Source organism: Lontra canadensis, unplaced genomic scaffold (genome assembly GCF_010015895.1).
Source record: "Lontra canadensis isolate GAN:19392208 unplaced genomic scaffold, GSC_riverotter_1.0 scaffold46, whole genome shotgun sequence".
Taxonomy (NCBI): Eukaryota; Metazoa; Chordata; class Mammalia; order Carnivora; family Mustelidae; genus Lontra; species Lontra canadensis.
The window spans coordinates 8,748,557-8,762,283 of NW_022631040.1; the positions used below are offsets into that span (position 1 = coordinate 8,748,557).

At 34.1% G+C, this 13,727-nt stretch overlaps 1 protein-coding gene across 1 annotated transcript in view; it reads right to left on the reverse strand.

The window, feature by feature from the left end:
- USH2A (usherin) overlaps positions 1-13,727 on the reverse strand; it is a 678,599-nt gene that overhangs the window by 609,639 nt on the left and 55,233 nt on the right. The window contains exons 4-7 of the mRNA XM_032872913.1: positions 4,869-4,932; positions 2,627-2,921; positions 1,447-1,631; positions 513-734 (exon numbers count right to left, since the gene is read on the reverse strand). Of these exons, the coding sequence (XP_032728804.1) occupies positions 513-734; positions 1,447-1,631; positions 2,627-2,921; positions 4,869-4,932 (766 nt within the window). The remainder of the gene's footprint in view (positions 1-512; positions 735-1,446; positions 1,632-2,626; positions 2,922-4,868; positions 4,933-13,727) is intronic.

Below are 13,727 nucleotides of genomic sequence, written 5' to 3' on the forward strand. Positions count from 1 at the left end.
CATGTTCTCAAATATAATCAGATGTTTATAAATTATTTAGGGAATATTAGTTTTTCTTCCTAGGAAGACAAATATTCCCCATAAACTTGTGAATTGTAAACTCAGAGAGATCAAGCCCTGTACTTACAGAGTGGATGGTAATATAGTTGTAACTTGAAATCTAGCTCCTACTCTCTGATTTCAAGAACACTTGAAAATTATACTCCAGAAAAAAACTAGCAAAATACTTGGTAAATTATTTCTAAGCCCGATTCAGGGTATCATACCTTCTAAACCCAATTTTAGCTTTTGAAAATTGATTCCATAACAGTGTGGTCCTACATACAGAAAAGAATTACATACAAATCTTTCCAAAAAATCTTAGAGGAGGAAACCATTTCAAAATGTGAAGTTTGGAATCTGGATTGATCGAAATCTTAATGTATTTTTAAATAAGTATGACAAAAATCTGGTTGAAAACAAAACTCAAAGGGAAAAGGATCCTGCCATCAAAGTGTGGTAATTAACATTACCTCCCAGTGATGGTGATTTCATTGACTGCATAGTATCTGTGTCTGAGGCTGATAGGAGTCTCAGTTGTATAGTACTGTCCATGAAAATGAAGTCTTATTTGTGTGGCTTTTACAAACTCTTGAAGAGATGGGGTATTATAAAAGTCATTGTAGCCAGGTCGATGATTTGGTCCAGGTGATAGAATGCTAAATGTGATGTTACCATGGGAATATGGAGTAAAACTGTTGGTGAAAAAAATTGGAAGTCATTAAAAGCTATTCATATTTTTAACAAAACATCATAACTTTGAGACATTACTACACAATATTTGTAATAGCTTGAATTCTTCATTCTGGGAAACATACATATCTCAGATATTTCGTGTGCAAATATAATAGCATCACAGAAAAACATAGTAAAACATTTTCTAGAGGGCATAATAAAATTCTATTAATATAGATATTGCTAAAACAATTGAAAAATCAGATTATAAAGTCCAAATGAGACTATAAACAAAAGATACTGTCAAGTCTTTTAAGAGAACTCCATTTTTTAATTAAGTTGATTTATTTATTTTAGAGAGAGAGAGAGCAAGGGAGCAGGGAGAGGAGCAAACGGCTAGGCAGAGGGAGTGGGAAAGAATCCCAAGCAGACTCCATGCTAAGTGCAGAGCCTGATATGGGACTTGATCTTACAACCCTGAGATCATGACCTGAACTGAAACCAAGAGTCAGTTGTTTAACAGACTTATGACTCCCAGGCCCTTCCATGAGAATTTCAATGCAGTTTAAATCTCAAGTTGGGGGGACTCTTAAAAGAATCTGCCTCAAGAAGGTTAGTGGTAGAGTGAAATCTCTACCAGCCTAATGAGTTAGTCTACCTTTGCTTCTTATTAACACAGTAGTCTATTAAAATGAACTCCTTCAAATATAGTTATTTGTTAAATATTCATACGTGGAAAGCTGATGACAGTTGACAGAATCAGGATTTTCCAATTTTCCATTATTTTCCATGCCAAAATCTCTGCAATTTCTAGCAAAAAATTGCCAGTCCTCCCAATCTAGGTTGTCCTCCTTCTTCCTTTGAATCCTTATTGCTGTTGGTTGTGGACTAAGGAATTGAATGATAATATAAAACACCTGAAAATGGATAAGTTAATCATTGTCTTTAAGTTTTAAATTTGACCCATTAGTATAAATCAAACCAGGGAATTGTTAGTTTCAAAAATAATAGCTTACTTCCTCATAATGATAATTATCAAATATTTATTGGACAGCCAGAGACTTCACAGCCTTACAGTAAAAGGAACACAATCTATAATTACATATCCATCCTTTCCCAAGGATTCTATAAATTAAGTGCAAATTAATATTCAGTTTGATAGAAAGACATGGAAAAAGAACCTTACTTACATGAGGTAATTGTTATATGAATTCTTTTTAAGTAATTACTTAGAATAAGCACCTCATAGATATAAGTATAATAAATATAAGTAAGTAAAAAATAAATATTAAAAATATAAAATATAAATAAAAAGAATTATTTTCAATATTTCATATGATTTCATAAGATACCTAAAAAGTAGGCCCTACATATTTTCTTTTAGATATTTTTATTTTATACATTATTATATACTACTTTAGTGAAGTAATGTCCAATTGCCTAATTCACCTTGTAATAGATTAGAATTGCATCTCCAAATAGATACGTTTAAGAACTAACTCCTGGTACCTGTGAATGTGACCTTTGGAAATAAGGTATTTGCAGATGTAATTAACTTAAGGACCTGAAGATGAAATCATCCTGGATGAAGCCTGGGCCTTACAACAGAAAAAGAAGAAAAAACTGACATACAGAGAGAAACAAGGAGGAAGGCCCGTGCAATAGAGGCAGAGATGGGAGTTATGTGGCCATAAACCAAGGAACACCAGAAGTCACCAGAACCTGGAAGAAGCAAGGAAGGATTCTGCACTAGAGTCTGTGGAGGGACAGTAGCCCTGCCGATACTTTCATTTTGTACTTCTGATCTTTAGAACTGTGAGCGAATAAATTTCTGTTGTTTTAAGCCATTAATTTAGTGATGACTGGTTGTGGTCATTACAGGAAATTAATATACCCCATTATTTCAAATTACCTGATACTGTCCATTTTCCAAATCTATCGAAATAGTCACTCCTTGATGAAGCTGGGTAATATTGGTAAAAACTTGTGAAACCCACGAAGTAACAATATCATTATCATTGACAAAAGAAAGAGGATGGGCTTCAGGATTGAGCCGTAACACCCTATCAGTGGTTGTGTCTTCTGCGTCATTGGGAATGCAGTACCGCTGTCCCAAAGGATGGACCCTAGGGTGGCTGCCAGGGCAGCGGCAATGGGACTGGATATGCAATCTGAACAGATCTCCAGAAAAAACTTCCAGAATCTCCCTGTGGGTGTAAGAAGCAGACTGTAAGGACAAATAGTTCAGCAGTAATAGAACTTCCAAGGGTTGTCACAAATGAATATCACTATTTTAATGCTTTGATTACTACCCATTTAATTTTAATTATTTTCTAAACAGAACATAAGATCAAACTCATTCCTGGCCAAACAAACATACTCATAAAATGGATATTAGAAACAGTAAATTCTTAAGTGTTAACTTTTTACATTGAGAAGCATGGGTAAGTCCTGGTCTGATTATTGAGACATTTATTTAAATATCATAATATTTTATTGTGCCTATTTGTGATGGGGAAAAAAAAGGTAACATTCATTTAGGTTGTTAAACTGACTTACCCCTAAAATGAATGATAATATATTGAAAATCCTAAGGGTTATAGATACTGTTTCCAATTCATCCATGGGAAAGAAATAAGAAAGCAAGTATCATTTTGTCTGCTGCTGTTTTAAGTAAAGGGACTGAGGCCAAGACCATTTGTCAGTGGTTTTCTGTGACTCATCAGTACAGATTTTGGCACCCTAAAGTGCTTCAATGGCTTTGGATCACCTGGCAACTGCCAACAGTCAAAGAATAATGCCAATTCCAGGCAGACATATTTAATTTTTCCATTAAGGCCAATATAGCTGTTCTAGGTCAGAATTAGTTATCCTATTTATAGGCATTCTTTCCCATAATACCTTTCCAGACACCTTAGGTAGGCCAACACCAGTAACCCAGGTATAACTAGAGAGATGAGGCTTCTTCCTTCAGATTCCAGTGGGGGGAATGGAATCAGGCAGTTTTTCCCATTCACTAAATTACATGAAATCCTACCTTCTTCTTTAAATCTTATTGTTATTTTCCAATTGATACCAGGTTTTGAATGGGACCAAAAGTGACATCTTGGCTCCCAGGAAAAACTTTATTAGCCCCCCCAGATTATTGCAACACTGCTGTCCAGAATTTTAGACACAGGTGATTCAAAGGGTAGTGAGACTGCTGCCAGGAAATTTCCCTAATAATGTGTTCCATTGTTACAGCACACTTTGTTCAGGTATCTCATGATTATATTGATTAGTAAAGAATGTTTATATTTCTAATGGACATACCACTGACTATAGAGGCACCTCGGGAGTAACACTTCTCAAACTGAAAAGAGCTACTCCTGTCATTTGGAAATTCACAACACTAATCTATATCTTCCTTTAAGAAATATGAATAAACATCATTCTTTTTGATCCTTAATAGAAATAAACAACATCAACTCATCTATACAACAATGTACTATCATATAATCAAATCATTACTTGGGAGAGAAACTTCAGAGGACATCTAAGCAGAATTTCACTTGAACTTTTCTGAAGAGAATGAAAATCTATGTTTCTTTAAGAATCCCTAGGAAAGATTTCCCACCTATTCTTAAGATGAAATATTTGATTAACACTAGTCCAAATGTATATAATTTTTGTTCACTGGAAATAGAAAAAATATTAAAAATTACTCCTTCTTTTTGTTTCTAAGTCTAATAGCTCAGTCTCTTGAGACTTTCCCATATATCAAAATAATCATTTTCATTTTTCTAAATTCTCAGTACTTATAAATTCAGCAAAGCAAGTTTAAAAGGCAGATAGAGCAGTTTCTCATGTATCAGAAACTACTTCATGTACCCCAAGTTCTATAATACAACTTATTTTAAAAATTCTAGTTTCTTTAGAGAAAATCCTTTGTAAAGAATTTCATCAATTTCATATTATAAGGAATTACCCAATGGAGTAGCACTAGTGAATAACAATCATAGGCTAAGCCAAAATAAACATTGTAAACATTAATTGGGTGATATTTGTCAAATGCTGTAAAGATGAAAATAATATAATCTTTTTCAGCTCTTACTTAAGCAAATTCAGGAATTATTCTTATACCTGTTGAGTTCTACAACACCACATTCACTTACCTGTTTGTAAGCGCCACTTGGTAAAATCGAAAATCTTGCATTCTTCCAACAAACTGCTCTAATCCTGCAGAGGACATATAACATACATAATATAAAAAGTCACAGTTTTCCAAGCAGTGGCTGACAAACATTCAAGTGAAATTGCTTTAAAGCTATAAAATTTCCAATCATATTTATATCATAGCTTTTTCAGACTCCTAGAGACCAACATATGATTTGCCTATTCCACATAATAATTAATAGTCGTAATTATCTCCACAGACATTGCAGAATTTAAGTCAAAGTGAATATTTGCCCAGCTTATTTACTGGCCTAACCTGTGGGTCAAATAAAAAATTTTTTAGTATTTCTTTTAATTGAGGTATAGTTGACAAACAACGTTACATTACTTTCAAGGGTACAACATAATTCGACAACTCTATATGTTATACAGTATTCACCACAAGTGTAGCTCCCATCTGTCACCATAAAATGCATTACAATACCATTGATTCTATTCCCTATGCTGTACTTTTCATCCCTGTGACTTATTCATTCCATAACTCTCCAAATCAAATTTCTCTCTAGTTTATAAACCTATAAATCTATCATGTTATCAGTGCTAAATTTGATTGTCATCTACTTTCAACTGCAATTTCCAGAGCATTTGCATGGCTAAGAGAAAGACTCCCACCTGTTCTGTCATTCCCCCTGATCTGTCTCCAAGCTCCAGAGTATTACTTTGGGTCATCTCCAAATTTAGATTCATGCCTGGTCTAGAAAATCTCCAGGAAATGAAGATAAATTGAAAAACTCCTACTCATAAATTCTGAGTTATTCACATATATCAATGGCATTCTAGCTCAGTCTCAAATTCCATTATCTCCTGAGAATTCTTCTAAGACAAGCCAGATTCAAAGCCCACTCTTCATTGAATTAGGTGAACTTTCAATGTGTAGGTAGATATCAACCTTAAACCGCTTAATATTATTTTATTGATTCATTTAGCAAATATTTATTTAGGATTTAATAACAGATAAGCCCAAGAGAGTGGAACAGAAAAACATAAGAAAACTAATACCTCTAAGGTTTTTTTCTTATGCCTATAATAATGAGAAAAATTTTATTAAAATGGCAAAATCCTAGCTAGAGTTTGGATCATGGGAACACAAAAAGGGGGATGTGGCACCTTCTTGTGCCAATTCAATAGTTAAGTGGTTTTTAAATTCAATTTAGAGCAGTGGCCAACTTATCAAATGGTCATTTCCTCAAATGTGTTTGTTTTTAAGCTATACTCCTTTTATTTTTTGTCTTGATGATAGAGTTTTAAAGAATATTGGATCTATCCTTGCTGCAGCTTCTTGGTGGTGACATGGAAGAAACTAGGACAGGGTAAGGATATATCTGATGAATAAAACATACAGAGTAGAATTAGCACACTGAATAGTACGAGATGTTGATCTCAGAAGCAAGAGGATGAATGAGCAAAGAGGGTGACACTTGGCATAAAAAGAGTATGTGTCTGTGTAAATGTGTATGTGCATGTGTGTGTGTGTATATATATATACATATATATTATATATATATATATATATGTTGAAGGATATTTAAGAAAGTAACCAAGAATATTTTATATATTCTTTCATAAGCATAGATATTTTCAATCAATATACTTTCAAAAAATATATATCTATAGGCTTTTGCTCTCCACCCCTCTATCTCAGGCTTTCACACACCCTAAAACCTGAGGTCCAAAGGAAAAAGATGAACTATGCAACCTCCTGCTCTAACTTTTCTGTAAGGAGAGTTGCCCTATTCTATCTGTCCAGAAACAGGCAGCTGAAACAAATGCAAACTAATTATTACTTAAAGCAGTGTTATGAAGACAAAACAAAAAATACTATAAAACTTCATAGAAATTTTTAAATTTCCAACACAGTTTGCTTTAAAATGTATAATTTAAAATATATAATTAAAAGAAATAAGAAAATGTGGTAAAATATCCATTGGTGAATTGGTCATCTAGAAACCTTGATAAATTGACCTGGAACAAACAATCTAAAGCTGAGCAAAGCAGGGAATGGCCTAAGGCAGGATAGGCCTTTCTTGGAGATGGGGGGAAGACAGGAAGAACAGGTATGAATACAGTTAAGTCATTGTGTGCTGTGTGTTTTGTCTGGGGAATAGGGAGGACAAACAAAGGAAATTACTCACGGTATGAATTTTCTTTCTGAGGTAATTTCTTTCTGCCATGTTGTCTTCCTAAATGAAGGAAGCTGGATTTACCTCTTATTTCTTTACCTTCACCTGTTAAATATTTTATCTCAAATAACCCAGAAATTACAGATAATGAAAAATAGATAATCATTTGTAATTTTGAAAGGTCTAATACAACTGAAAGCAAAAATGATGAATGCTTTGATTTTGTCAAAGCCAGAATCATGACTAAATTATCAAGGTGTTTATATTCTTTTATACATTAATCCATTCAACAAGTATTTATTGAGAACTTAATATGTGCCAGGCACTTTCATGGAATCCAAAGATTTAGCAGTTAATGAAATAGGTGCAAAACAAACAAAAAACTTCTTTTTATGGAGCTTGCATTCAAGCAGCTAGATGAACATAGTAAATGAGGAATTAATATAGTATCCTAGAAGATGACAAATGCTATGAAAATTGGGAAAATCAGACCAGTTTGGAAAGCACAGACTGGACTTTTAATTTGGATGTTATGTTCAAGAGAGGTTTCATTGAGTGTATTGATTCAATGTGGTATTGACAGGGGAATGGGAATAAATCATGCATATATCTAGGGGCAAAATATTCCAGACAGAAGTCAATGAGTGCGCAGATCCCTAAGGCAATATGCTTGGCATGTGAGAAGAACTGCAAGGAGCTAGCTTCCTGGAGCAGAATAACAGATGGGAGGCTATTGGAAGATAAGATCAGACAAGTAAATGCTGGGATAATGAGATTCCAATCATTAAAAGCCTTTCAAACCTATTGTAAAGACTTTGATTTTTATTCCGAATGAAATAGGAAGTCACTCGAGTATTTACAGTAGAGGAGTGACATGATCTCAGGTTTATTCAAAAGTGTTGAGAATAGAAGTAGTGAGAAGTAAAAGTAGTGAGACAAGTTAAGCTATTACAGTAATCCAAGTAAAAAATAATTGTACTCAGGCCAAGGTGTAGAAGTGGAGGTCGACATTTCAATGTTGATAAGTTAGAATTCACTTCCTATATTTTAATAATAGTTAAAGGGAAGCTCTGCTACAGAGGGATAATGAAATATATTTTATCATCTATAAAATATAAGGACTTGTTTTATTATCTTTAAAAATCATTTTAGTTTTAAGTTTCGGAGTCTTAACATGGAATGATCACATCCTCTATTGCAGAAATTCATATTTGAAGAAATTTTCAAAACAAAAAAGTTAGAAAAAGTTCTCTAAAGACCTAGAACTAATGTAAATCATCCATTCCATATAAGAGACTAATGATTTTGATTTATGGGGAATATATCATAAAATATTTTAAGGATGCAGTCATAAAAATGGATTTTACTCATTTTTTGCTAGTTGCTAATTTGTTAACAATAGACAATCATTGGAATAACTGTTACATAAAAAGATTCTTCTTTGAAAAAATATTCATATGCAAAAATAGGTCTAAGTAATATAAACAGACCAAGGAAATAGATATGACTCATACCAGAAATCTCTCATAGTTGTCTATTCAGAAAACAGATAATGACTGGAAAAAAGTCGTATATCCCCATTACAACAGATAGCACAGGAAAATTAGTTAAATGAGAAATAATTAGTTAAATTAATTAGTTAAAAAATTAGTTAAATGAGTAAATAATCTAATATATAAATCTAGGTAAACATAGGTTTTCAAAAATCCTAAAATAAATGTCAAACAAATGGGAAAGGAAGAAATAAAACTGCCTCTATTTATGGAGAACATGAGTATCTACTTAGAGAATCCCAGTGAATCTACATAAAAGCTACAAAGAAGTAAAAAGAGAATTTAACAATTGTACATGACACAAGTTAAATATATAAAAAATCAATTCAATTCTTATATATTAGTAATGAAACTCTGAAAATACGTTTTTAGTAAAGTACCATTTATATTAGCCACAAAACATGAAAACATGAAGTTATAAATTAAAACATGGCAGTGTATACAGGAAAAAATGCAAGACAATGATGAAAGAAATCACAGAATGTCATTAGGCAGAGTGAGAATAACTGACAATTCTCTCTGTAATAAAATCAATGAACATACTACCAAAGAGTGCCAGATAAACGTCTCTGGAAATCTGTACATTAACCAAAGTTTTGGACAAATCTGGGAGGCTTTTTTTTCTTTTTTAAATGTCTGATTATCAGTAAGAATAACATGCCTCGGTGGCATTTTAACTTTCTCTATCCCCATCCTCCTCTCTGCCATTCAGTGGTAACCTTGAAAATAAACATTCATAATAACAGTGAAAAGCAACAGATTAGCAGCAATAGGAGAAATCAGAATGAGACTAGAGTTCTTACAAAACCTCAAACTCAGGAAACTGTCACTATTTAATCTGTCTAGCTATATATTAGAAAACCCCATGAGCAAGACCTGAACATAATCAGAGCTTATCCAATGGAAAGTGTTTTCTTTAGGGATGTTTGTGGAAAACAATCAGTGGCAACTGTTTAACATTGCAGTTGCCTGAGGCAGGGATAATAGATGGGGAAAAAATGAACAAATCAAAAAGGTTAAATAGAAGAGCTGAAGTATGAAATGTTCATAGGGGGCTTTACAAAGCTCTTAAATATTACTGGAAATCTAGAAGCCCATGGACATGCAAAGGGCTATGTGCATGCCCAAGAGAGACCTGGAAAGGATCTAAACTCTCACCTCTGCTTGACCTTCCAGTTCTGCACAAGCAGAGAGTGTTAACTAAAGAAGACAGCTTATTAAAGAAGACAGCTTACCCACTTACATGTTGGAGTCACACCACAACACAAATATAGAGCTTTCAGCAAAGAATGAAAAACTTACTTATTCTAGAAATTTAAGAAATTCTCTCTTCAATTACTTAGTTGAGCACTAAGTTAACTGTACAGAGATTTCAGTACCACATGTGACGACAATACAGACTTTACGTAATTCATTCCGTAAAGTCACTACAATATTAGAATAATTGGATCCCAGAAGAAAAAGAAGGCGGGGGGGGGGGATGTTGCAAAAAGCATATTGGAGTAAATTACAGTAGAGAGCTTCCCTACTTTGGGGAAGGAAACAGGCATCAAAATCCCAAAAAGCACAGAGAACCTCCCTCAAAATCAAGAAAAATAGGCCAACACCCTGTCATCTAATATTAAAGCTTACAAGTCTCAGAGACAAAGAGAAAATCCTGAAAGCAGCTCAGGACAAGAGGTCTGTAACATATAATGGCAGAAATATTAGATTGGAAACAGACCTATCCACAGAGTCCTGACAGGCCAGAAAGGACTGGCATGATATATTCATAGTACTGAGCAAGAAAAAATATGCAGCCAAGAATACTATATCCACCTAGGCTATCACTGAAAATGAATGAGAAATAAAAAGTTTCAAGGACACACAAAAACTAAAAGAATTTGCAAACACCAAACCAGCATTACAGGAAATATTCAAAGGGGTACTCTAAACAAAGAAAGGGCCTAAAAGTAACAGACCAGAAAGAACAGTGACAGTCACCTCACAGGCAATACAATAGCACTAAATTCATATCTTTTGATAGTTACCTTTTCAATAGTTACCCTGAATGTTAATGGGCTAAATGCCCCAATCAAAAGACATAGGGTGTCATATTGGATTAAAAACAAACAAACAAACACAAAACAGACAGGACTCTTCAATATGTTGTCTACAAGAGACTCATTTTAGACCCAAAGACACCTCCAGATTGAAAGTGAGAGTGTCAAAAACCATCTACCATGTTAATAGACATCAAAAGAAATCTGGGGTGGCAATCCTTATATCAGATAAATTAGATTTTAAGCCAAAGACTATAATAAGAGATGAGGAAGGACACTATATTATATTTAAAGGGTCTAACAAGAAGATCTAGCAATTTTAAATATCTATGCCCCTAACATGGAAGTAGCCAACTATATAAACCAATTAATAACAAAATCAAAGAAACACATCAACAATAATACGATAATAGGAGGGGATTTTAACACCACCCTCACTGAAATGGACAGGCCATCTAAGCAAAAGATCAACAAGGAAATAAAGGCTTTAAATGATACACTGGACCAGATGAACATCACAGATATATTTAAAACATTCCATCCAAAAGCAACAGAATACATATTCTTCTTTAGTGCGCATGAAATAGTCTCCAGAATAGATCACAGCCTGAGTCACAAGTTGAATCTCAACTGGTACCACAAGATTGGGATCATTCCCTGCACATTTTCAGACCACAATGCTCTGAAGCTAGAACTCAATTACAAGAGGAAATTTGGGAAAGAACCCAAATACATTGAGGCTAAAGAGCATCCTACTAAAGAATGAATGGGTCAACCAGGAAATTAAAGAAGAATTGAAAAAAATTCATGGAAACAAATGATAATGAAAACACAACTATTCAAAATCTTTGGAACACAGCAAAGATGGTCCTGAGAGGAAAGAATATAGCAAGAAACAACTGTATTCTCAAGAAACAAGAATGTCTCCAATACACAACCTGACACTATACCAAAAGGAGCTGAAGAAAGAATAACAAAGAAAGCCTAAACCCAGCAGGAGAAGAGAAATAATCAAGATCAGAGTAGAAATCAATGAAATAGAAACCAAAAGAGCAATAGAACAGATCAAGGACACTAGGAGATTGTTCTTTGAAAGAATTAATAAGATTGATAAACCCCTGGCCAGAGTTATCAAAAAGAAAAGAGGAAGGACCCAAATTAATAAAATCATGAATGAAAGAGGAGAAATCACAACCAACACCAAAGAAATACAAACAATTATAAGAACATATATTGAGCAATTATACACCAGCAAATTAGATAATCTTGAAGAAATGGATACATTCCTGGAGACATATAAACTACCAAAACGGAACTAGGAAGAAATAGAAAACCTGAACAGACCCATAACCAGTAAGGAGATTGAAGAGGTCATCAAAAGTCTCCCAATAAACAAGATGCCAGGGCCAGATGGCTTCCCAGGGGAATTCTACCAAACATTTAAAGAAGAATTAATACTTATTCCCCTGAAACTGTTCCAAAAAATAGAAAGGAAAACTTCCAAACTTATTTGATGAGGCCAGCATTACCTTGATCCCAAAACCAGACAAAGACCCCATCAAAAAGGAGAATTACAGACCAATACCCCTGATGAACATGGATGCAAAAATACTCAGCAAAATACTAGCCCATAGGACTCAACAGTATATTAAAAAGATTATTCACCCCAACCAAGTGGGATTTATTCCTGGGCTTCAAGTTTGGTTCAACAACTGCAAATAAATGTGATACAATACATTAATAAAAGAAAGAATAAGAACCATAGGATACTTTCAATAGATGCAGAAAAACTAAATGACCAAAATACAGCATCCTTTCTTGAGCAGAACTCTTCCCAGTGTAGGGATAGAGGATACATACCTCAATATCATAAAACCCATCTATGAGAAGCCCGCAGCAAATATCATTCTCAATGGAGAAAAACTAAGAGCTTTTCTCCTCAGATCAGGAACATGGTTGGGATGTCCACTATCACCACTGATATTCAACATAGTAGAAGTCCTAGCCTCAACAATCAGACAACAAAAAGAAATAAAAGACATCTGAACCAGCAAAAAAGAAGTCAAACTCTCACTCTTTGCAGATGATATGATACTTTATGTGGAAAACCCAAAAGACTCCACTCCAAAATTGCTAGAATTCATACAGGAATTTAGTAAAGTGCCAGGATATAAAATCAATGCACAGAAAGCAGTTGCATTTCTATACATCAAAAACAAGACAGAAGAAAGATAAATTAAGAAGTTGATCCCATTTACAAATGCACCAAAAACCATAAGATACCTAGGAGTAAATCTAACCAAAGAGGCAAAGAATCTGTATTCAGAAAACTATAGAATACTCATGAAAGAAATTGAGGAAGACACAAAGAAATAGAAAAATATTCTATGCTCATAGATTGGAAGAACAAATATTGTGAAAGTATCTATGCCACCTAGAGCAATCTACACATTCAAAGCAATCCCTATCAAAATACCATCAACTTTTGTAAAAGAAATGGAACAAATAATCCTAAAATTTACATGGAACCAGAAAAGACCCCAAATAGCCAAGGAATGTTGAAAAAGAAAACCAAAGCTAACAGGATGACAATTCCAGACTTCAAGCTCATTACACAGCTGTGATCATCAAGACAGTATGGTACTGGCACAAAAATAGACACATAGATGAATGGAACAGAATAGAGAGCCCAGAAATGGACCCTCAACTCTACGGTCAACTAATCTTTGACAAAGCAGGAAAGAATGTCCAGTGGAAAAAAGACAGCCTCTTCAACAAATGGTGTTGGGAAAATTGGACAGCCACATGCATAAGAATGAAAGAATGAAACTGGACCATTTCCTTACACCACACACAAAATTAGACTCCAAATGGATAAAAGACTTCAATGTGAGACAGGAATCCTTCAAAATCCATGAGGACAACACAGATGGCAGCTTCTTTGACCTCAGCTGCAGCACCTTCTCCTGGAAACATCGCCAAAGGCAAAGTGACATTTCAACTACCATTACGATACTTACCTTAAATGTAACTGGTATTTGATATCTCCCAGAAAAGTAGATATTGGGAGAATGAGAGCAAAA